The 22933-nt window shown below is 41.4% G+C and overlaps 1 protein-coding gene across 1 annotated transcript; it reads right to left on the bottom strand.

Annotated features, from left to right (window-relative positions):
• Nucleotides 1–814: 814 nt before the first annotated feature.
• LOC135487270 (uncharacterized) lies at nucleotides 815–22866 on the bottom strand. The gene is made up of 4 exons (XM_064770803.1): nucleotides 22789–22866; nucleotides 4682–4768; nucleotides 3938–4250; nucleotides 815–3600 (listed from the first exon to the last, which is right to left on the bottom strand). Exons 2-4 carry the CDS (start codon nucleotides 4730–4732, stop codon nucleotides 3005–3007), a joined length of 960 nt encoding a protein of 319 aa, XP_064626873.1. The 5' UTR covers nucleotides 4733–4768; nucleotides 22789–22866; the 3' UTR covers nucleotides 815–3004.
• Nucleotides 22867–22933: the final 67 nt, after the last annotated feature.

Raw genomic sequence — 22933 nt, 5'->3', positions numbered from 1 at the left:
ACAATACCCCTCGGCCATGCCACTGGCCGCGGGGAGGGGTAAAAAGAAATTTCCATCATTGTACCTTTACCAAAAGGGTTGGCACTTTTTATCAAGTTATGAGGCAGAATGCCAAAAACAAAGGTGATGGCTATGTTCCTTTTTGGATAGGGATCCTCCTCTACCCAAGGACATCACAACACACAAGTTGCATGTGACTAGACCGGCCCTTGAATTGCTAAGGGGAAGGTGAAAAACAAAGATGGCGGCTTGGCGGCCATGACAGATTTTGAGTCGAGCCCTAAATCGATAGGGATCCTCCTCTACACTAGGTCATCATACCGCAGAGTTTCAGATCTGTCTCCTTCTTCCAATCCGACTGAGTACTTGGTTTTTTTTCACCCGCTTTCGCGGCAACAGGATGGTGTCTGCAGACCAACGGAGTTGCAGAGGAGTGGCAGTTCCTGGCAGCGATGATGGATTTTGGGTTGGGCCAAAATTGATAGGGAACCTACGTACTAGGTGGTCATCACAATACAGAAATTCATGTTTGTCACTTACAATGTAATTTGGCCCAAAATCAACCGGGAAAATTTCATTTGGCCCAAAATCAACCGGGAAAATTTCAGACCATAGGCCTTCATGCCACTAAAATGCCGGATGAGCAGTTCTAGAGTGAGGACAAAGAAACCATAGGGGAGAACAAAAAGATGCCCCCATGGTGGCATGGGAATGTTGAAGCGCGCGATAACGAATATTGCTATTTACCAAGGTGAATTTAGTGAAAAAAGCGATTTTGATTTCTGACGGCATTTAATCAAGTATAAAAAAGGGATTTCATTACACAGATCTATTGGCAGTCAGTGGTATACATTTATTAACATACTTAAAGTCCCAGCATAATCATCAACACTACTACATGCACACACCTTCATTTCATTTCAAGGGCATCAACTGTATACAACTCCATAGTGTAAAGGAACTTAAACTCCTGGATGTGACTTGCAAAACGTTGCTTTATAACGAAATAATTAAACCCTGGTTCCGTAAACTCTGGATTAGGTCAGAAATTGTCCGATTAAAGGGACTGTATTTACAAATAGGCATCTGCTATATATATAGGCGAGATCAACACAGTAGGCCTAGGCCTACATGATGTTGCCAATAGCCCTCGAAAAAATACATGCTTACGTATTTAGCACTGAAACAAACATGACCCAGTGCCCTTACTGTGCTTATCAGTAACCTGAAGATGGCCAATTTGAACCCCCTGACGGCTGACTCCAAGATTTCGTGGATGTCTATCACTCAGTGTACATTTTACACATAGGCTACATACATGTGTATATAGGCTGACTGCAGGCAAAAATCAGATGTCAATATATTTCAGCATTTCAAGACAAGTTAAACCAGGTTTCAGCACTCATTTTGTATAGTGCTATTGGTATATCCTTAGAGTAGTGTCAGGGTGAGATGCAACATCCCATCAGTCTGATGGGGCGATTGCCAATGCATAGTGCCATAATGCATGACATGATGCACTGTGAGAAGCTCTCCGGATGATGCTCAAACAGCAAATGATAAGGTGACCTATTTTCTCAGCCTTTTATACCCCGGTTGCATTAGAGGTGATTTGAGCACAGAGGGATGCAATACATCAGCAAAACATCTTCCTACCTTCCTCCACAGAATGAACACAATAGGCCTATGTCAACACTACTCAGCGCAATAATACAACCTAATTCAGTTGAACAGGTCAAGGGCTTATTCTTAATATAGATTTATAGGGAGCTCTCTTTGGAGCGAGCTCAATGGTTAGAGGCTATCTGTGTGTGTATACCGTCAGCGAAAAAAAGTTGACCCGGAACCAGAAAACCTCCGCGCCCAGGTCAACTTTTTACACGTGAATCGTATCCGCTAATGTACAGCACTTTGCCTGCTCGCGAGATTACCTCGTTTTCGATTTTTTTCCCTTTTTGATATATTTAATACTACTATGGTAGTCTGATCTGTGTCATTATTTGGATGAATATGTAAAGCAAAATCCATTTTGAAGTGGTACACACACTATACTGCGCTGACAGTGCCTTTCAAAATGCACTCTGTCCATTTTACCATGGAGATGAATGACTCTCCATCAAAAAGTTCTTGCTCTTCCAGTAGCATGCCAAAGTAGTAACCTGACCTGACCTAACCTGAACATACATTGTAAGTATCTAAATGAAAACATTCTCAGAACCAGTTCAATTGTAGAATAGGGAGCTGATTTCCCTGCCAATTATTCAGTTCCCATCTTGATGTCAGATGTTTCAAAATATAGCCAGTTTCAAAGTCATGACTTGTCCTGGTTTGTTATTTCAAGACTAAAGTACAAATTTTCCCAGCTCAATAACGGCATCATATTAAAGTATAAGGGTATACACAACAAGAAACTGTATATACGTTTAATGCCACCTTATTTGCAAACTTGTTTACGCTTATTACCAGCACTTTTTTTTTATCGCCGATGCATGTGCAAACCACAAAACCATGCATAGTCTTCAGCATGATGAAGTTGGCTGGTTAATGGCAGAATGAGCCCACCACCACCATACAATCCCCTAAGATGTCACAGGGCATAGATGGACCATACCAAACGAAACATACAGATAATAGGAAACATGATACAATACAATTGGTTCTCAGATTACATATCTAACAGGCAACAAAGAGTTGTGCTTAAGGGTTCCTCCTCAACCTTGATGAATATAAATGCAGGCGTTCCACAAGGTTCTGTCCTGGGACCCCTGCTTTTTTCCGTCTATATTAATGATATTTATCAGGATTTGACCAGTCATGCACGAATATTAGCGGATGATACCTGCATGCGCTATTCATCTAATTGTATTAATGAAATTGAAATTGTTCTTAATCAAGACTTAATGGCTCTTAATACATGTAGATGCCACTAAGATAATAATAATGTAACGTAATGTTATGTAAAATGTTACGTAAAATCAATTTTGAAGTGGTACACACACTCACTCTACTGCGCTGACACTGCCTGTGTGTGCCACTTCAAAATGCATTCTGTCCACCTTACCATGGAAATGAATGACTCTACATCCAAAATTCTGCATCTGTTCGAAAACAGGCTCTTCTTCATTCGAAAGATTTTTTGTCCAGGCTTTGACACAAATATCAAACTCCACTCAGTTGGGTAAATCACCAGTCCAAAATGGACATCTTGAAAATGCATCTGTGTCATCATTTGTTGGAAGCACTGATGGATAGCGTCTGATACTGTTGCTTTATCGGAACCTACTTCAACATTGAGGCAGAAACGTGGCTGATGAGGATGAAAGATGATTAGATCAGGCACAACGAGTTTCGGTTTTTTCTCATCCACATCAGGCTCAAACGTCGATGAACCTGGTGAAAGCTGTACCTCAGAGTAATCTGTCCATTTATCCCTGAAAAAGTATCTTGAACATTCTGGTGATGTCGGAAGTGGAATACGCTGAACCAGGTCTCCTAGTAATGGGTTGAACACCTCTTGCAGCATGTTCTTTGCAGAAGCGTTCCCACCGTTTGAGACAAATAACTCCTGCAGATAATAATGCAGACGCTCTTCTGCAGTGCCTGGAACAGAATTGAAAAATTGACAGGTTGGATTTATAGAAAAAAAATCGCCAAATTCAAACCTTGGTCAGCGCACAATTTCGATGTTTCAGCCTTCTCCAACTCTTGATCAGCCGACTAGTCCCTGGGATGTTATTTTTACATTATCCTCATCTCTTATACAATTCAATGCAACAAGAATGGAATTTTCAGGATTTTTTAGCCTTGTGTATAGAAATTGGCCTTGGCGGTACATAATAGCAGATTTTTCGGCTTGGCGCATTCCAATCTGGGCTTGGTGTACCGCCAAGGCAATTAAAGGAGTTGGAGCTGTATTATGTTTTAATTTGGTACCCACCAGATGGCTTGGGATCGCCAAATGCTTTAATTATTGATCTTTGAACGTCCAACCGGTAATCCCCTTCTGTCAGTAATCGTGTCAGTGTCGAGTGATCTGCTGTACTACTTGGAAAGTTTGGGCAAACCTCTTTAACTTCCTGCAGGATGTTTTCTTCATGCCATTCCCGGTCTACACTCACGCCCTCCGAGAACTTGCAGCTGGACACACCTTTGGAATTACTGAACGTGACTTCTTCGGGATAATATGCTTTGTTGAAAGGAGGTACCTCCACTATGCACTGCTTGTTGATATCTAAGTCTCTAAACCAACCCTGAAAACAAACAGAGATGATTTCACAAAACAGTCGAAGTAAGGGCCCATGCTGTGTTACCAACGCCTGTAGAATTTTACCTAATAACGAAATACATGCATTGTATTTCTTTTTGCAACATATTAAAGCCAATTTTTTTTCACACAGCCTGGCCAAATTATTCATTTCGATCAAATGCAGGGTAAGGGGGCGACCATTTAACTCTGCTGGAGGGGGGGGGGTAGGAAGATTTGGTTTGAACGGGATATTTTTTTCAAAAATCTTTTTATCTTTTTAAAAATCCCCCCCCCCCATCATGAAGTCGCTCCCTAACTTAGACCTAACCACCTGGGGTTTTGCAAGCCCAGGGGGTTGGGAATTTTGGTCTTTTTGATTTTACAAAACCCCCATCCCACTAAGTCCCATAGTGGGGGATGCATCCCTTCACTTACACAGAAGGGATAGGACTTAGGCCCGGCTGACTCCTCCTGCTCTGTTGCCATGATCTATATGCAGTCATCACCTTCTCCCGGGCATATCTGAAGGGGAAAAGTTAAGTCAATTAGAAATTAAATAATTATCTAAAATTTCATTGATGGGATACAGCTGCCATACCCCTAGCCACAGCGGCTAAGAGTACGGCACTTCCTGCCGTACCTTTAGAATTTCAATGGTGGGGGATACAGCTGCCGTATCCCTAGCCCTAACTAGCACCTCGAAAAGACGTTCGTGGACTTTTCGTCTCCGAGTCCATCGGATCCCATTTTCTTTAAAATGGGTTTCGACCACTTGCCCCCAACCAATTTCGATGAAATTTGGTGCACGCCTTCCTTAGGCCCTATCGACCATCCTATTAACATTTCAGGCCTATCGATTAACCCTTTGCAAAGTTATGGGGTTCTGTCTCCGATCCCACTTTTTTTATTTCGTCGCTAGCTCAGCCCCGGTTGTGACAATTTCAGCCGCTACACCGAAACCTGCAAGCCCCCAAACCCCCCCAAGATATATGGGGTAGACCCACCCGAACCCACCCCATCAATTTCGAGTTGGGGCTAGCCCCAAAGTTGGGTTTCCTGGAGGGGTAAAACAATTAGGCACATCCTGTCACACCCTAAAGTTTCAAGCAGACACGAAAGTTGACGTAGAAAGTGTTAAAAAATTAATTAGAGATAAAAGGGTTAAAGTATATATTTTCGGAAAGGACTTTTGATGCCGGTCACAAATATCTAGGTTTTATTGAAAAAAAATGTTACGTAACGAAGTTATTAATTTTTTTTAAAAATTAATTTTTTTAAGGTTTTAGGGGGTTAAAAATTTAAATGAAACGGCCGGGGGCCATTGTGCTCACCGTAAGTATATTTAGTAGACAACTAATTCACGCTAGTTACAGAAAGTGCTACAGTATGAAGCCAAATGGAAGTTTTATGAGGTAAAATCAAAAACCATGTGCAAGTAATACTGTATGGTGGGTTAGCTGGTCCCATGTTCATCAGACTGGTGGCAATTGGGCAATTAGTTAAAAAGCAATAATCACAATTCTTGAATTAAAGCTTTCAGATTTGGCCCCCAAGGTGGCAAAGTTGAGAATCAGATTGGACGGAAATGTGTTATCTGAGGTTATCTGACCTATACGGCCATGTATACCCAGTTTCAGGTTCATAGGTTCAGTCATTATGAAACGTGCCAAAGTTACACTCTAACAGCCACTTTCTGCCGTTTGACCTCTGTGACCTTGAAAAGTAGGTCAAATTAAAAACCCATATGATATATGATGTATCCTTGCTATGAGTACCTACCACAAAAGTTTTATCGAAAACAAGTCATTAATAAGTGAGATATCACACTTTTTAGATATCTACATTCGGCCCCCTGGTGGCCAAGTTGAGAATCAGATCGGACCGAAATTCAGCACCAGAGGTTATCTGATATAGGGGGTTACATGTACCAAGTTTCAGGTTCATAGCTGTGGCGGTTGAGAAACGTGCCATAGTTACACTGAGACGGCCAATTTACGCCATTTGACCTCTGCGACCTTGAAAAGTAGGTCAAATTAAAAACCTTTATGATATATGATGTATCCTTGCTATGAGTATCTACCACAAATGTTTTATCGAAAACAAATCATTAATAAGTGAGATATCACACTTTTTCGATATCCACATTCGGCCCCCTGGTGGCCAAGTTGAGAATCAGATCGGACCGGAATTCAGCACCAGAGGTTATCTGATATAGGGGGTTATATGTACCAAGTTTCAAGTTCATAGCTGTGGCGATTGAGAAACGTGCCATAGTTACACTAAAACGGCCAATTTACGCCATTTGACCTCTGCAACCTTGAAAAGTAGGTCAAATTAAAAACACGTATAATATATGATGTATCCTTGCTATGAGTACCTACCAATAAAGTTTTATCGAAAACAAGTCATTAATAAGCGAGATATCACACTTTTTAGTTATCCATATTCGGCCCCCTGGTGGCCAAGTTGAGAATCAGATCGGACCGAAATTTAGTGTCACAGGTCATCTGACCTAGGGGGTCTTGTGTACAAAGTTTCAAGTTCATAGGCCTAGCGGTTAAGAAACGTGCCACTGTTTTTGAAACAGGATACGACGGACGACGACGGACGACGGACACTGCGGTATTACATAGACTCCCCTACGGTGAGCCAAAAATTAAGTTTTTTTCTACTTTTTTCTGGGCACATGCTTCCTTTTGCCGTGGGAAAAAATCAGTATTTAGGGGGGAAAAGTGTTAAAAATGCCATATCTTCCTTATTACTGGGTGGAAAATGTTCGTTTTGGTATCAAAATGAATGCCGTGGTTTGTGCTACATGACGGTATCAAGACCCGGGTATTTAAAGGGCTAAGGAAATTAAATTAACCCCTTAGCCCTTAGGGTGCCTTATAGACGTGCGATGTACGTCCACTTTTTGGTAATTGATGTGCCCTATAGACGTATGATGTACGTCCACATTTCATGTATGTAGTGTGCCGTGGTTTGTCGTTATTTCCATTGATTCGGACGTTCAACGTACGTCCGTAAGGCACAGGGGAATAATTATCAAAAAGGGGCGTGGCACCCGATATTTCAAAAGTGCAAAAAATGGTGCAAAAGTGTACCTAGAAGAAACTCTTCTAAAAACCTTATGCGTTGAGATATTTAAAAGCGGTTACTTGCCTTTCGTTAAGGACATCAAGGGCTATAGTTAGCATTTAAAATATTTGAAAAATATTCGTCAACGACGTCTGGAGATGACGTCAAACTTCGACATAGATTACGTTTTTGACCAAAATGAACTTTTTCAAACCCCTCCCAAACGCGACCCATAGGGTTAATCGACTCGGATTTGATGTGCAATCGTAGTCCTCGATCTCTGCTTCACGTTAATACCAAATTCAATGGCATAAACCCTCTCCTTCCTTGTTAAATACCTCGATGTGTTAGACACGTTTTGGACGTGATTTCTTGAACATTTCAAAATTGACCAAAATGACCCCTAGGTAAAGGCCTCTAGAAGGTTTATCTTTAGAGATATTTGAAAGCTGTTGCTTGCATATTGTTCCTTAGGTCTAGTGCTACGTGTACAACTTTAATCCGAGTCGATACGTACCAGGATAACGTCAGGCGTCTACGTCAAATATTGTTGGAAAAGTGTTTTTTCGACAAAGTTAAAGAAAAACGACCCCCTTGCCAAATAGACCCCAAGGGGTTAATCGCTACAAATTTGGTATGTACGCGTAGTGCTAGATGTCGCCGACAATATAAAGCCGGTTTCCTTCAAATTAACCCACTACCGGCTTAGTAATCACTGTTTTTTATAATTATCAAAAAGGGGCGTGGCACTCGGTATTTCAAAAGTGCAAAAAATGGTGCAAAAGTGTACCTAGAAGAAACTCTTCTAAAAACCTTATGCGTTGAGATATTTAAAAGCGGTTACTTGCTTTTCGTTAAGGACATCTAGGGCTATAGTTAGCAGTTAAACTATTTGGAAAATATTCGTCAACGACATCTGGAGATGACATCAAACTTTGACATAGATTACGTTTTTGACCAAAATGAACTTTTTCAAACCTCTCCCAAACACGACCCAAGGGGTTAATCGACTCGGATTTGATGTGCAATCGTAGTCCTTGATCTCTGCTTCACCTTAATACCAAATTCAATGGCATTAACCCTCTCCTTCCCTGTTAAATACCTCGATGAGTTAGACATGGTTTGGACGTGATTTCTTGAACTTTTCAAAATTGACCAAAATGACCCCTAGCTAAAAGGCCTCTAGAAGGTTTATCTTTAGAGATATTTAAAAGCGGTTGCTTGCATATTGTTCCTTAGGTCTAGTGCTACGTGTACAACTTTAATCCGAGTCGATACGTACCAGGATAACGTCAGGCGTCTACGTCAAATATTGTTGGAAAAGTGTTTTTTCGACAAAGTTAAAGAAAAACGACCCCCTTGCCAATCGGACCCCAAGGGGTTAATCGCTACAAATTTGGTATGTGCGCGTAGTGCTAGATGTCACCGACAATATAAAACCGGTTTCGTTCAAATTAACCCACTACCGGCTTAGTAATCACTGTTTTTAATAATTATCAAAAAGGGGCGTGGCCCCCGATATTTCAATAGTGCAAGAAATGGTGCAAAAGGGTACCTTGAAGAAACCCTTCTAGAAACCTTATGCGTTGAGATAATCAGAAGGAGTTACTTGCATATTGTTAAGGACATCGAGGGCTATAGTTACCAAGAAAGAAAATTGAAATACGTTCATCAACGACGTCAGGACTCGACGTCAAACTTTGACGTCGAATTTATTTTTGACGAAAATGAACTTTTTCTAACTCCTTTAAAACGACCAGCAAAGGGTTAATTCGGTATAAATTGTATTTGTACGCGTAGTACTAGGTCTCGGGTTCGTTTAAGACCAGTTTTGTTCTGGTTAACCCTTTCAGGGCCTAATAATAACGGGATTTTGTAAGGACATATTTTCAACTTTTTTCCCCAAATTTTACCCTTTAAAACACTTCCAAAAACTTTACCCCTTAATATATTTAATAGCGGTTACTTGCATATTGTCGAGGGCATCTAAGGCTATAGTTACCAAGTTAAATCGTGGAAAAATATGCAATAATAACGTCAGGAAGTGGCGCCGAGTTAGAAAAAGTTTACGACCACACCCATTTTAGGTCACTTGCAAATTGCGCTATTTCGTACATAAGGAAAGGGTTAATTTGAATAATAACGGCTGTGCAGCGATCCTGAGACCTTCTAGTATATGTCCAATTGAAATAAATAACGATTAACCCTCTGCGTTCATTAATACAGCGGGGGGGGGGGGGGTATTTTGACCCTTTTCGATTTTGATGTCAAAGTTCGACGTCCTTTTACAAGGAAGGCCTTGCATTTTTTTTAATTGTTTAAAGTGGTACACGTAGCCCCAGACGTCCTTAACACAACGCAAGAAACCGCGATTGAATATATTAAGGAATGACAATTTGGGAAGCGTTTTTTCAATGATTGTTTTTGACGCAGTTTTAGAAAAAGTAAAGACCACACCCATTTTAAGTCACTAGCACTTCGTTAAAATTCATAGGCACAGAGTGGGTTAATTTGAAAAAAAAACGGTAGGACTGTGATCGGGAGACCCTGTACTACGTGTGTATATCAAATTTGAGGCGATTAAGCCACTGCGTCTATTAGTAAACCGTGCGTCAAGATGTGTCATTTTGGCATTTTACAATTTTCACGTCAAACTTTGACGTCAGTTTACGAGAAAGTCCTTGAATATTTTTTAGTTATTTTAACGAGAGAACGTAGTCCTAGATGTCCCTAACACAATGCAAGAAACCGTGATTGAATATGATAAACAATAACGATTTGGGAAGCGTTTTTTCAATGACCGTTTTTGACGCAAAATTTGAACAAGAGGCCCACGGGCCTGGCGCTCAGCTGAGGGCGAGTTATTGTTTGCACTTAAGGTGGACAGTGGCATGAGTTGGTGGGGTATTCCAGATGTTTTATGCCAATTGTATGATTTGCTGTCCGAGAAATGCCTTGGTTACAGCATAAGAGATTTTGTACATTGGAGGGAAGGTTCGAGTATAGGGGAATTGGTTTTGAGGAAAGTTTGTTTCATTTGCACTAATTATTTCAATATGAGATCATTTGATAATTGCTCTTGCTGTCGAAGTAAATTTGAAGTTGTCTTCGATAAGTGATCTTCCAAGGAAATAGTAAACACGTGCAAGAAAACACCATTTTTCGCATGTTTCGTTTTCGTTGTCGACGTCTTCGGCAATTGATCTAAATTTACCGGATCCCGGATGTATTATGCCTGAAACGGCACCATGTTGCTACAATGCTATGGGATTCATACTACAATCTGCTCCGCCAAATAAGAGTTCCTATGGCCAATGGCTGGCAAAGAATCTAAGTTATATTGAGATAAAATCTTCTGACATCTTACCAGCGCTAATCAATTCGTGAACATGTGCGATAGCTGGCGTCTTGCCAAATCCGGACCTACTTTCTCTCAATGTTGAATACGTCGATAAGAGCTCATGATCTATCATTCCATGCAAAAAATGGCAATAACAACACCAGTAATAGCGTCAAATTATTTTTCAGTTATCATTAACGCATCAACACGCATCTTTCTCAAACTAAATGAAAGACCTATATCGCCTTTCATGCACAATGCAACAATGTTGACATATCAATCCGCTCCGACGATGGACACATCGCTATATGCATAATTTATTCATTGCACAGTTGCTTCCCGCGCAGTAAGACTCTTCATTACGCTTGCGCGCGTGGTTAAAGCTGATGCCACATATCAATCAGCCAACGGAGCAATACGTTTGTCGGCCGTCTCAAGAATACTCCATTCGAAAGTTGTTTTTACCAAATTCCGTTAAGCCCATCGTTCTGAGGGCATTTGAACACATTCTGGTTGATCTTTTCTATTACCGTGTAAAGTTTTGTACAACAATACATTTCCGTAAAGGTTAGTCACCTACAAAATCATTGCTCCGGTCGAAATAAAAGGTCGCCGCTCATTGATGATACGGGTTGCGCATACGGGTTGCGCATGTAGACCCATGTTAATTCGGGGCGCAGGAAATTTAAACCGGGGTCATCCGGGGTCAAACAACAATTTTGCTCACTACCGCCAACTGGTGATATAAATCGACACTAATCTATTATATATTAAAACTCCTATATCAAGCAGACCTCTTTAACTTTACTTCAAGCTTCTATCTGCTTGAATAAAGCGGCAAAAAATTATTTTAACATTTACGCATTTTGGGCCGTGGTGAGCTGATTTTTAGTCGAATCGCAGCAATTTTTTCCGTAACAACATTTCATGCGGTGCTTATTTATCAGAACAGATTTGAAGTGCCTGGGTTGTACGGTTACAAAATGCCCAACATGGCTGGATGGAAGGACACCCAACCACTTAGCCATTAGACTAGCTCAGCTTGTCAGCTGAGCTAAAAAGTAAAGACCACACCCAATTTATGTCACTAGCAATTCGTCACAATTCATAGGCACAGAGTGGGTTAATCCTTACTAAATTCGAGAAAAGTTTGTTTGTTTGTTTGTTTGTTTGTTTGTCCGCGATTTACTCCCACACCGATGGGCCTACTGACCCAAAATTTTGCATGAAGTATATTACGGGCCCCGAAAGTGCCCTAACGAAGCCCGATTTTTGATTTTCCGACTTATAAACGCTATAACACCGTTTATTGGTTTTATCTAGCGTTATTCAGCTTGCCCGCGCGGCAACTTCACCGTCGCGTCATGCACGTCACGGCTGACGTCATTCCCGACAGAACCTGATCGCGTCACGGCTCCGACGTCAGGATAGGTCTGCTCACGTCATGACGTCACAATGCGACGTCTCGAGCCCTGTCACTTCAGACAAAAGCTTTTGGAATCAAGTTGTGAAAGGTTTCTATTAAATGTAGGCCTATGTGACGAATGAAAAATACATCGGTCAGGGAGATATCAGCGCACAAACAAATACACAAACGGGTACAGTGGACTAGTCCTTTAAATTCGAGAAAAGTTTGTTTGTTTGTTTGTTTGTTTGTCCGCGATTTACTCCCTCACCGATGGGCCTACCGACCCAGAATTTTGCATGGAGTATAATACAGGCCCCGAGAGTGCCCTTACGAAGCCCGATTTTTGATTTTCCGACTTATAAACGCTATAACACCGTTTATTGGTTTTATCTAACGTTATTCAGCTTGCCCGCGCGGCAACTTCACCGTTGCGTCATGCACGTCACGGCCGACGTCACTCCGGACAGAACCTGATCGCGTCACGGCTCCGAGGTCAGGATAGGTCTGCTGAGGTCATGACGTCACAATGCGACGTCTCGAGCCCTGTCACTTCAGACAAAAGCTTTTGGAATCAAGTTGTAAAATGTTTCTATTATATATGTAGGCCTATGTGACGAATGAAAAATACATCGGTCAGGGAGATATCAGCGCACAAACAAATACACAAACGGGTACAGTGGACTAGTTTTTAAAACAAGAGGCCCAAGGGCCTGGCGCTCAGCTGAGTTGTTGCCGCGTTGTTCGTATATATTACATTACTCGTCAAACTCTACTAAACTAAGGACTCAAAGCCTGAGGATATTAGCTACTGGATGTGTAACAGTGAATTACGGTAGACTGGCGCAATCTACTTCAAGCAAGCTCCACCCTTGCAATGTGTGCGCAAACAGATAACCTAACCTATATTGGACCATCAATTCTACACACAGCAACATGATTCATCCTCAGCTGTTACCATGATGATGATGATGATGATCCTTTTCGCAATTTGGTCGTCTTCTGTCTTTCTTCCATACTTTAGTGCCACCGGATGTAGTCTGCCCTTGTGGAGGGAGCCTTTCAGCACAGGACACAAGAATCCATGCGAATTGAATCACATGGAGAGACTAGCCCAATCACCCGCTTTTGGCTGGGTAGAAATGGGTAAATCTCGCAGACTGGACCTTAAACTCTACTGCCGACGAGTGAGGCCGGTCTGACAGATGAGCAAGTAGGGTCCACCTAATGCAGAAGGCACCAGTTTCCCCAACTAAAAGGGTAACATTAACAAAATGCCCTACCCAACTCTATTATTGCCTAAAGGCCTGTGTACACTAGTAAAATATTAGCAACATTTCTACAACATTTCCAGTTGCAACAAATGTTGCAAAAATGTTGCGTAATGTGTACAGAGCAAAACGCGTCTTACATTTACAACATGTTGTAAATTGTTGTAAAATTGTTGTAAAATTGTTGTAAAATTGTTGCAAATTAAATGCAATGCAATTCTTTGTTGCATGTTGTAAAAATGTTGCAAACTCTTCAGCCAATCAGAAATAGGATTTGCGTCATGTGATCTACCTGAAGTCATGTGACTTGAACAAGAAGCAGGTATAGCAACTCTCAAGTGAGTGTCTTGCTTCGTAGGGTGATGAAACCTTTTCTAGAAGTTTTATCCATTCGCAGGAAGTTTTTGTATGACGGCTTGTCAGTCAGCCGCAACTCCTTTAACAGGCAGTGGTATGCCCCATGATCCACCCTCATTTTGATCCAGGGCCTGGTCCATATTCTCTTTGGTTATTTCGCCGCCTCTTCCGTCTCTCAACAATGACAGCTAAAATTGCTGCAGAAGCACTCAAAACACATCTTCTCTCCTTGGAATCATCCATTTTCCCTCCAAAATACCTATTTCCCTTTGTTCCCACTAAAAAGTTTGCAACAATTTACCAACATGTTGTAAAAATGTTGCTAATTTGTCGCAATTTTGTTGCTAGTGTACACAGGGCCTTGAAGGGCTTGTTGCAAAATTGTTGTAAAAATGTTGCTAATATTTTACTAGTGTACACCCTGCTTAAGTCAAGTGAAACTCTTACAAACCTTAGCAGAATGCCACCATTGAAATGTTGATAGCAAGTAAAAACTTTAAACAGATAGACTTGATTTTTTTAACCAACTGCCACATGCGGTTTTCTTTATTTAGTCAATTTTGAGATAAGTATTACAGAATGAAATACTTGAATACTAAAATTGAATGGCTCTTCTGATGATTGCACTGGTGAACACCGAAGTCGATGGGATGTGCAAAGTCATAGCTCGATCCTCTCTCTTGGTCATCTGTGATGTGGTCACCAAATATGTTCAAATGCAGCTGCAGTAGTGCAGATCATTCCTGCAAAACATGATGAGGAGATAACATTTTAATTTTGATAGATAGCTAAGCTAGCCAAGTGTTATATCAAATACAAGGCCAACAACAACTGATAAGGCGCTAGGGCCGAATGATCAAGGAAGTTCATTGAGAATACATTGTGATAAGAGTGATGAATCGGCCCCGTTTGAAGCATTGCGCTATGTACAGTGTGCATGTGTCAGTGTGTATCAGCTATCGCATTTACTGTTTGTTGACATTTCAAATCGCCGGAGTGGATCCTCAATTACACTGTTTATGTACATTGGCAACCTTACCCGATGATATCAGAACGATGTTTATTATTGTCTTGTTTATTCACATTAGTTCTGCTATGTGACAAGAGTTATTTGTTGAGTAATCCATGATTTATAGCCGGACTTTGACATCGTTTCTCAGACCAAGCTGCATTTCGCAGATCGTTTTTCAACGATCGTCGACGAACTATTTCAAATTAATCACATCCAATTAAACAATCCAAGCCTTCCCTAATGTCATCAACATGCAATAACACAAGCAGCCAAATATTATCGCCTGTGAAATTGTGGATTTAATGAGAACTTACCTCCGAATTGACAGAACGCGATCTATTCCATAGCATGGTCTCCTTACGTCTGAACTGCGCAGACTCCGAGACGTGACGTTCGCTGCGCATGGGATAACTCGCGCGAAATTTAAAATGCTCTTCTTGGGGGGGTGCTCACTAAATTGCGCCAGTAACACCACCTGGTGAGAAATTCATGAACCACGCCTATTGATAATGAAAGAGAAAGCTTTGCTCTATAAGATTAGATTTGATTCATGATCCCCAACTTGAAGAATTAGGAGAAATCAGCTGCTGGCAAAGTTTTTGGAAAATTTCGCTCGGTGCCACCTAGTGGCCAAACCGCTCATCCTGCCGGACCCACATTTGGTCTATTCAGGAGTCCTGAAGGGTCTCAATGCCTCAGAGGGAAAATCTATCGTCTATCCACCATAGTTTTGAAACGTGCCTGTTTAACGGACAGACAGACAGACAGACAGACAGACAGACAGACAGACGGACATTCATTCTACCATTTACTCATATGAATAGCTCAGCTTGTCAGCTGAGCTAAAAATGGTAGCACTGTGATCGGGAGACCTTGTACTACGTGTGTATATCAAATGTGAGCTGATTAACCCACTGCGTCTATTAGTAAACCGTGCGTCAAAATGTGTCATTTTGGCGTTTTCCGATTTTTACGTCAAAGTTGATGGCGATAGTGCGACCCATTAGGAAATCACTACCTTCTCCTGTTATCAATAAAGAAAGTGCCGAACGAAGATTTTCTATCTGTACAAATGGGCATCATCCCGGGGGGGGGGAAATCTTTAAAATTGACGAGAAAATCAGGATTTCTTTGGAAAATGACCCCCCTTTCAAAATCCTGGCGAAGCCCACGGTACAGATAGAAATAGAATTTTTCTTCAGCAGGCTGACATGTCTGATCGAAATTTTCCAGTGCGGTCTCCTCCTTTAATATTTCTTTCAGATAGGCTACCGGGAAATGCATTTGAAAAAGGGAGGTGTGGGACAAAAACATAGGCTGAAGTGATCATGGGTTGGATTTTAGGCCAAGTAAAATTTATATGCAGTGTATCGTCCGAAAGATTTTGAAAATTAGGGCGGGTGGGGGAAATTTTTATTTTTTGTGATATTCCCCTTTGCAGTGAGAGTGGAGGCCCTGCCAAATGGCAACAGCAAAGTGAAGAAGGCATATAAATATTTGACATTTTTGCATAATCCCCACCATTGCCAAAAAAAAGGTCATCACTTCCAAAAAAGATTGTGACTTGCCCTAACCCTGATCCTTCCGAAGTTCCCCGACCCTGTGGTGGGGGATTATGCAGTTAAAGCTGATGGGTAAAAACAGGTAGGTACGCTCAGAGGCAATGGGGGTCAAAACTCATGGTAGATGGCGTGATCAGTAACATGGTCCCCACACTGTTGACGAGGTGAGTGACGTTGACAACGTAAGGAGCAACACTGCAAACTCTGACAGTGTTGCGCAACGTGACGTTGTTAACTTGCGTCATTTAGGACCGTATTACTGATAGCGCCATCTATTAGCTAAATGGGTTTGGTCCCCTTTGTCTAGATAGATTATGTATGTGTAAACAGTTCAGTTCTCACAGACCAGCAGACAGCACCATCCATGCCATCACACTGACAACACCATCACTGACAACATCAGATACCATGGTCATGGATATGGACATGGTATCTGATGTCAGTGATGGTGTTGTCAGTGTGATGGCATGGATGGTGCTGTCTGCTGGTCTGTGAGAACTGAACTGTTTACACATACTTCTAATCTATATAGACAATTGCCTGTGGGTACGCAAGTGCACGATCAGGACATCCGAGTGTGTATCTGACCCATCAGCTTTAAGCCTAAGATTTTTATTAAAAGTACAATTCAAGGACTTTTCGTGACATTTTACATCAAATAAATTTTTTTGGGATGGTGCCAAATTAGGGGCGGGCGGGGCGATAAACAGCAATATTAATTTTACTTGGCCTTGGGTAGCCTGGTACCACTGGCCACCGTCAGATGCCGCTGTTGTTTTGACCTATTTTGACGTTTGTATTGACGAGACGGACGGAGGCCAGGTACCAGCCACCGTCTATAAATAGATAATGACGTCATATGACCTACATATGACCGGCTGAATTTGTTTTTGCGTGACCCGTTGATTATAAGCGCTCGGTTCTTAACGAAAAGTAAAAAATTCATCTTTCAAAATATTCAACAAAGATTACGTCGGTAATTATAAGTACACTAAGATACACTTTATTAAGACAAGCAATACCAATTTGTCTTCATATAACACGATTTTAGTGTAAGTGAATCGCACGGTTAGAAATCAACGGCTTTCGTGACTCTGAATTCCGAGTCGTGAAGATTGGCTGGTACCTGGCCTCCGTCCGTCTCGTCAATACAAACGTCAAAATAGGTCAAAACAACAGCGGCATCTGACGGTGGCCAGTGGTACCAGGCTAGGCCTTGGGATGGTATGTATTTATAATGGAATATTGTATGGTGAAACTGCATGAAAAACAACTATTTTTCTTGAAAATAAGGGGCAGACACCCCCTAAATTAAATTAAAATAAATTCGTCCCTGGATGCCATTGACATTGTTCTCCATATTACTACTCTCAATGTCATGATTACATTGTAAACTAATTATTGGGCTTAAATTGCCCTATCCGATATTAGTACCCATAGAAATTCCTGTATAGAAATGCACAGGAATTTTTCTATTTTCGGACAAGTTTTTTAAACCCGATTAAATGATCAATTCGACCGGGTTTCATGAACCAAAATGTTTCAAATGTTTCACGAAATGCACATGCAGTTCCAACCAACATGACAATACACAGCAAATATCGCCCCAACACACAATACTCCAGTTTGAACCCCGACTAGTTACCTACCTACAGTCTGAGTGCAGTGCCCCGATTTCATACGAAATCCCATGTACCAACCCAAGCTCGTCCCCATCGATATTGCCATGCGATATTGCCTATGGTGGCACTACACAGTGCGGAGGACGGCATCAAGGGCTGCGTCAAATAGGCCCCCGGCAACCGACACAAGGCATTGCTTCTGCTTCTGCTCAGGCCTAATTATACATCACAGGCACCATAATCTATACATTTCTAGAATCGTAGGAATCCAGAGAATACATCTACGGCAATTTCATTGCATTTACTTCATATATGCACCGATTGGGGGCACCACCTTTGACACCACCTGGATCCACGAAATGGTCAAAAAATCACCAAGAAATGGCATGATGTGTGCAATCTTCAAATGGGCCTGAATCGGTTAAAAACGAATGCTTTGGGAATGACACCACTACCAGCAGAGAGCCAAATGTATTTAGTTTCTTTATTTGATGCGAAAACATATTGTCATCTCGGCTTTTTTTGCGCTATCTGGCCTAGAATCGGAACCAACGAAATTGACACTCGCAGAAGTAGGCCCGACCTCGCGCGGCAGATTTAGTCAGGTCAATATATGGTTTAACCCCAAAAAAATTGTAAGAAAAGGTTTTTCAACGGTTTTGGGTGCTATTGGTGGTCATTAACAACATATAAAAACTTTAGGACAATTCGAGACCCGTAAAGTGTTTTTTTTCAAGATGGCGTCCAAGATGGCCACCATTATCATAAAATGATTATATCTCACTTATTATTTATGCTAGAGCCATAATTTTGGTGTCTACGCCCATATTTTTTGGGCCAAGGAACATTTTGAGACTATTCAAAATATCATGAGATTATTGGTTAAGCGAAAAATCCAATATGGCGTCCAATATGGCCGCCATTATCATAAAATGATTATATCTCCCTTATTATTTATGCTAGAGACATAATTTTGGTGTCTACACCTATGTTTTAGGGGCCAAGGAACAGTTTGAGACAATAAAAAATATCATAAGATGATTGGTTTGGCGGAATATCCAAGATGGCCGCTACACCAACACACTTTGCTCAAACATTGTCATCATGGTTTTACGTCTAAGTTCATAAGTCATTGTTTTATTTCTGTTCATCCTCATCGTTTTCGTTATCTACTGTCTGATTATGTGGGTTGTCACAAATAAATGTCCAGCTGGCAAGGTCCACCCTCAGGAGTACAAGGCAGACCATATCCTCTGCAGCTACATCTTTGGCTGCTGCAGGCAAGATTATCTGGAGCTGCATTAAAGTCACTGTCAAATGCTACCAACTGACTCCCTTTAAGTTTCCAACCCCACTCATCACAAGCATCCGTATCATTGTCTTGTCCAGTCCATACCATTATTTGATAATATACTCTCATGCTATGATATTTCGTGGCAGCTGCTGTTGGTGGTAGGCGTTAGGGGTGACGAATATTGGCGAATTAACTATTTTCTTCGTGAATGCTCTGTACCGTAATGATGCAAAAAGGGAGTCTGTTGCCTTGCCTCCATAGATTACAGCCATTACTTGACAGCCTTTGCCTTCAATCTCAGCTGCTGCTTGATTTGGTTGAACAAGTGCATTAGCACAGGCCTAGAGTGTGGTATCACCTTTAACAAGCTTCTGGAAAGCAGTCTTTTTACCGACACCGACATTTCTGGATGTTGAATCACTGCATGTAAGAAGAGTAACTGAGAACAGAATTCACTCCCAGAATTGTCTTCAGCATGTTGATATGGTATGGCGCGCAAGCTTTTTCATTGTCAAAACGGAAGTACGTACAGGTCTTTATCAGCAGCTTTTGCGTAGAAGAGGAGGAGTATCAGAAGATCAGTATTGCCGTCGAACGAGTTACAGCAGTCTTAACAATCTCAGTGTCAGCGTCACCAGATGCATAGGTCACCTCTCACAGTCTGCATCACGCAATGTCTGACTGATCAGATCAATCATTTTTTGCTTGTTGCAGTCCCTGGAAAGAAAATCCTCTTTCTTCCCTGAAAATATGGTGTCATGGTTGAAACTGACAACTGGATGTACGTTCTTACCTCGCCTTTGGTGCGAGCTGTCCTTGATAGCTGGACCATCCAAGTATTCGTCAAATACAACTTCTGTACGTGGCCTTAGAATAACGACGAATAGTGAAGTCTGCACATGACTTTGCTATTGAACCATACGTTTCTAAAAGATTCCATGGTAAACGCTGCCGCAAGGATCCTCCATCCAGGACGAAATGTTCCGTTTCAGGTGGCAGTTTCTCTAGGGGTTCTGGGGTTTCCTGGTGTTCAACTTCTGCAACTTCTGGTGCACTGTCGGCATGGGCAGCAATAGCGTCAGCAAGCTGGGGCTTGTCCGGTTTGCCAAGCATGCACCTACTTTGCATCAAAAGAACTGGAGAGTTCATACTGCATAACGTCTTCTAATGAAAGAGCACCTGTCTTTGAAACAACCAGAAAGCGTTGAAATAAGAAACCGGGCTCAATGATTCTCTCTGCAGCTACCTTCACTGACGCAGTACTTCCAATTGTCCTTTCGCTTGAAACCTATTGAGAAACTGGCTGGCCTATCATGGTATCTATGATTTTTTCTCCAACTCTCCTAAAGTCATGAACATTAACGTCTTCTTCTGCTTCTTCACAGTTTACAACATTATCAGTGTTGAAAATGGGGAGCAACTCTCGAGCTTTACCTTTAACTTCTATAGGTCAGACGCAACCGGCTGCATTCTGGATTGGTTAGCTTTCTTAAGTTGTGTATGCCAGCTCGGTCAGTTCCTGCATGGCGTAGTTGTACTCCGCTGAGATTGGAGTTGACATTGTCCACAGTGCACGCTGTTCCTCCGCCATTCTATTATTCATTCATTTTTCTTTAGGGCCAAATCAGAAGTGTCAAAGACACTTACCAGAGGTATCTTCATCAGCCTAATATCATTAGACATTGAAAATGGTAGAAAATGAATCAGATGGATGTGCGCGCATGACTTGTTGACTTTCTTACCATTCAGTTTTGATGACACTGAACAATAATAGAGGTCATTTTTTGATGAACCAATCATTCCACGATAGTTTGGATAGTCTCAAAGTGTTCCCTGGCCCCTAAAACATGGGTGTAGACACCAAAATTATGTCGATAGCATAAATAATAAGGGAGATATAATCATTTTTTTATAATGGCGGCCATATTGGACGCCATATTGGATTTTTCGCTTAACCAATAACCTGATGATATTTTGAATAGTCTCAAAATGTTCCTTGGCCCCTAAAACATGGGTGTAGACACCAAAATTATGGCTCTAGCATAAATAATAAGTGAGATATAATCATTTTATGATAATGGTGGCCATCTTGGACGCCATCTTGAAAAAAAACACTTTACGGGTCTCAAATTGTCCTAAAGTTTTTGTATGTTGTTAATGACCACCAATAGAACCCAAAACAGTTGAAAAACCTTTTCTTACAATTTTTTTGGGGTTAAGGGCCTTTTTTTCATAAATTGACCTGACTAATTGGAGGTATGTTACATGTGGAGGCCAAACTGGGGCACGAGACCCGCTACAAATGGCACAGGTGCTAGCCTCATAAAATCACCAAAGACTCCTCTGCACATGGATATCAAGAACAGGGCTTCAAAGTAAATAGTATTTGGAAGAGGATAGACCCATTCATAGGCATTGAAATGGCCCGCGTCTTAAAAACTACTTTTTTCCGGGGGGACAAAATGGACCCCGTCCCCACTGTTTATTGCCACCTATTCCGCTACGCTCAGCAATACTGCTGGGGACGAGATTGGTACCAACCTGCATCGAACAATGACCATGACGTCACAATCGGGAAGGTGTAAACTGTGGACGAAAGTGTGGACGAAAGTGTGGACGGCACTACCTTAACCATTGGAGCCGCCATCTTGGATCCCCAAAATAGTTTTGAGAAAGGGCCAAATATATTGGCCTAAAACTTCATGATATCGTCATTGTCATTCAAAAAATAGTGTTGATTATGTAAGAATAATATCTAAACTTGTGAAAAATAACAAGTTTTAAACAAGTTCTTTGATAACTTGTGCACATTGTATCTCATTACATAGCGTCCACCCCGTCCACAAAGTCAAAGCCCCGATAGGCGCACTTCGAAAAATGCCGTCTACTCTTTGATCAAAATCACCCACTATAAGGTAACTTTTTTTCTTTTTCTTTTCACCAACTTACTATAAGTGTTATAAGGTATGATATACTGCAAAGACTATGAAATAAACTGGAAGATAATGAAATGCCAGGCCATCAAACATAGGGTAAAAAGCCGCTGTCCACACTTTCGTCCACACTTTCGTCCACAGTTTACACCTTCCCGTCACAATCGAAGAAAAAGGGCTCAGAAAATGAGAAAGGGCGCAAAGTCAGCAATGATGGAAGACGTTGGGACGGTTCTTGCGCCGTATCCAGGATTCCCGCGATGGCCGGCGATAATTCGACAGAAGGTAGGGCAATACATGGTTTGCGAAAATAAACTTCGGCCATTTTGAAACGGGGCCTTTCACAAGCAACTAAACTTTTACATGACAAAAAGTCATTTTTTAGATAAAACAATCACCAACATCATTCAGTATATCACGAACATTGGAAAAATGGACAACTTCAAGTAAATTGCTTGAGTAAGTTTGCATGTTTTTACTTTTTTGGCATGGTAAACTTACATGACATGTGAAAGGCCGCATTACGTTGCCTGTGAAAGGCCGCATTTCAAAATGGCCGAATTTATTTATATACCAATACCATCGCAGACGAGTTCGGAATAAATGCACTGCCTGCGCTAAAACCATAATACGAATTTCTTTTAAAACACTACCTTGTTAATACTTACATATTGCAGACGACGAAAAGGTTATTTTGAAGTCGAACCGATATTTTGGAAGTTAGTTTAAATATCCGGTGAACTTGGAGACCGTTTCAAAGCCAACTTGTTTCGAAGACGGCTCATCTGCGAGAAGCCGAAATTATATGGTCAC

This window comes from Lineus longissimus, chromosome 4, assembly GCF_910592395.1.
Source record: "Lineus longissimus chromosome 4, tnLinLong1.2, whole genome shotgun sequence".
In the NCBI taxonomy this organism is placed as follows: domain Eukaryota; kingdom Metazoa; phylum Nemertea; class Pilidiophora; order Heteronemertea; family Lineidae; genus Lineus; species Lineus longissimus.
The sequence above is the reverse complement of the archived record's forward strand: the minus strand, read 5'-3'. Positions and strand labels throughout refer to the sequence as shown.

Bases quoted from the DNA above. Each gene is read 5' to 3' on its own strand.
- LOC135487270 (XM_064770803.1), bottom strand. From the start codon at position 4,732: ATGGCAACAGAGCAGGAGGAGTCAGCCGGGCCTAAGTCCTATCCCTTC. The intron at 4,251-4,681 runs GTAAGTGAAGGG...GTTTGTTTTCAG, and splicing joins CTAAGTCCTATCCCTTCTGT to GGTTGGTTTAGAGACTTAGA. The intron at 3,601-3,937 runs GTGGGTACCAAA...ATTCTGTTCCAG, and splicing joins TGGCGATCCCAAGCCATCTG to GCACTGCAGAAGAGCGTCTG.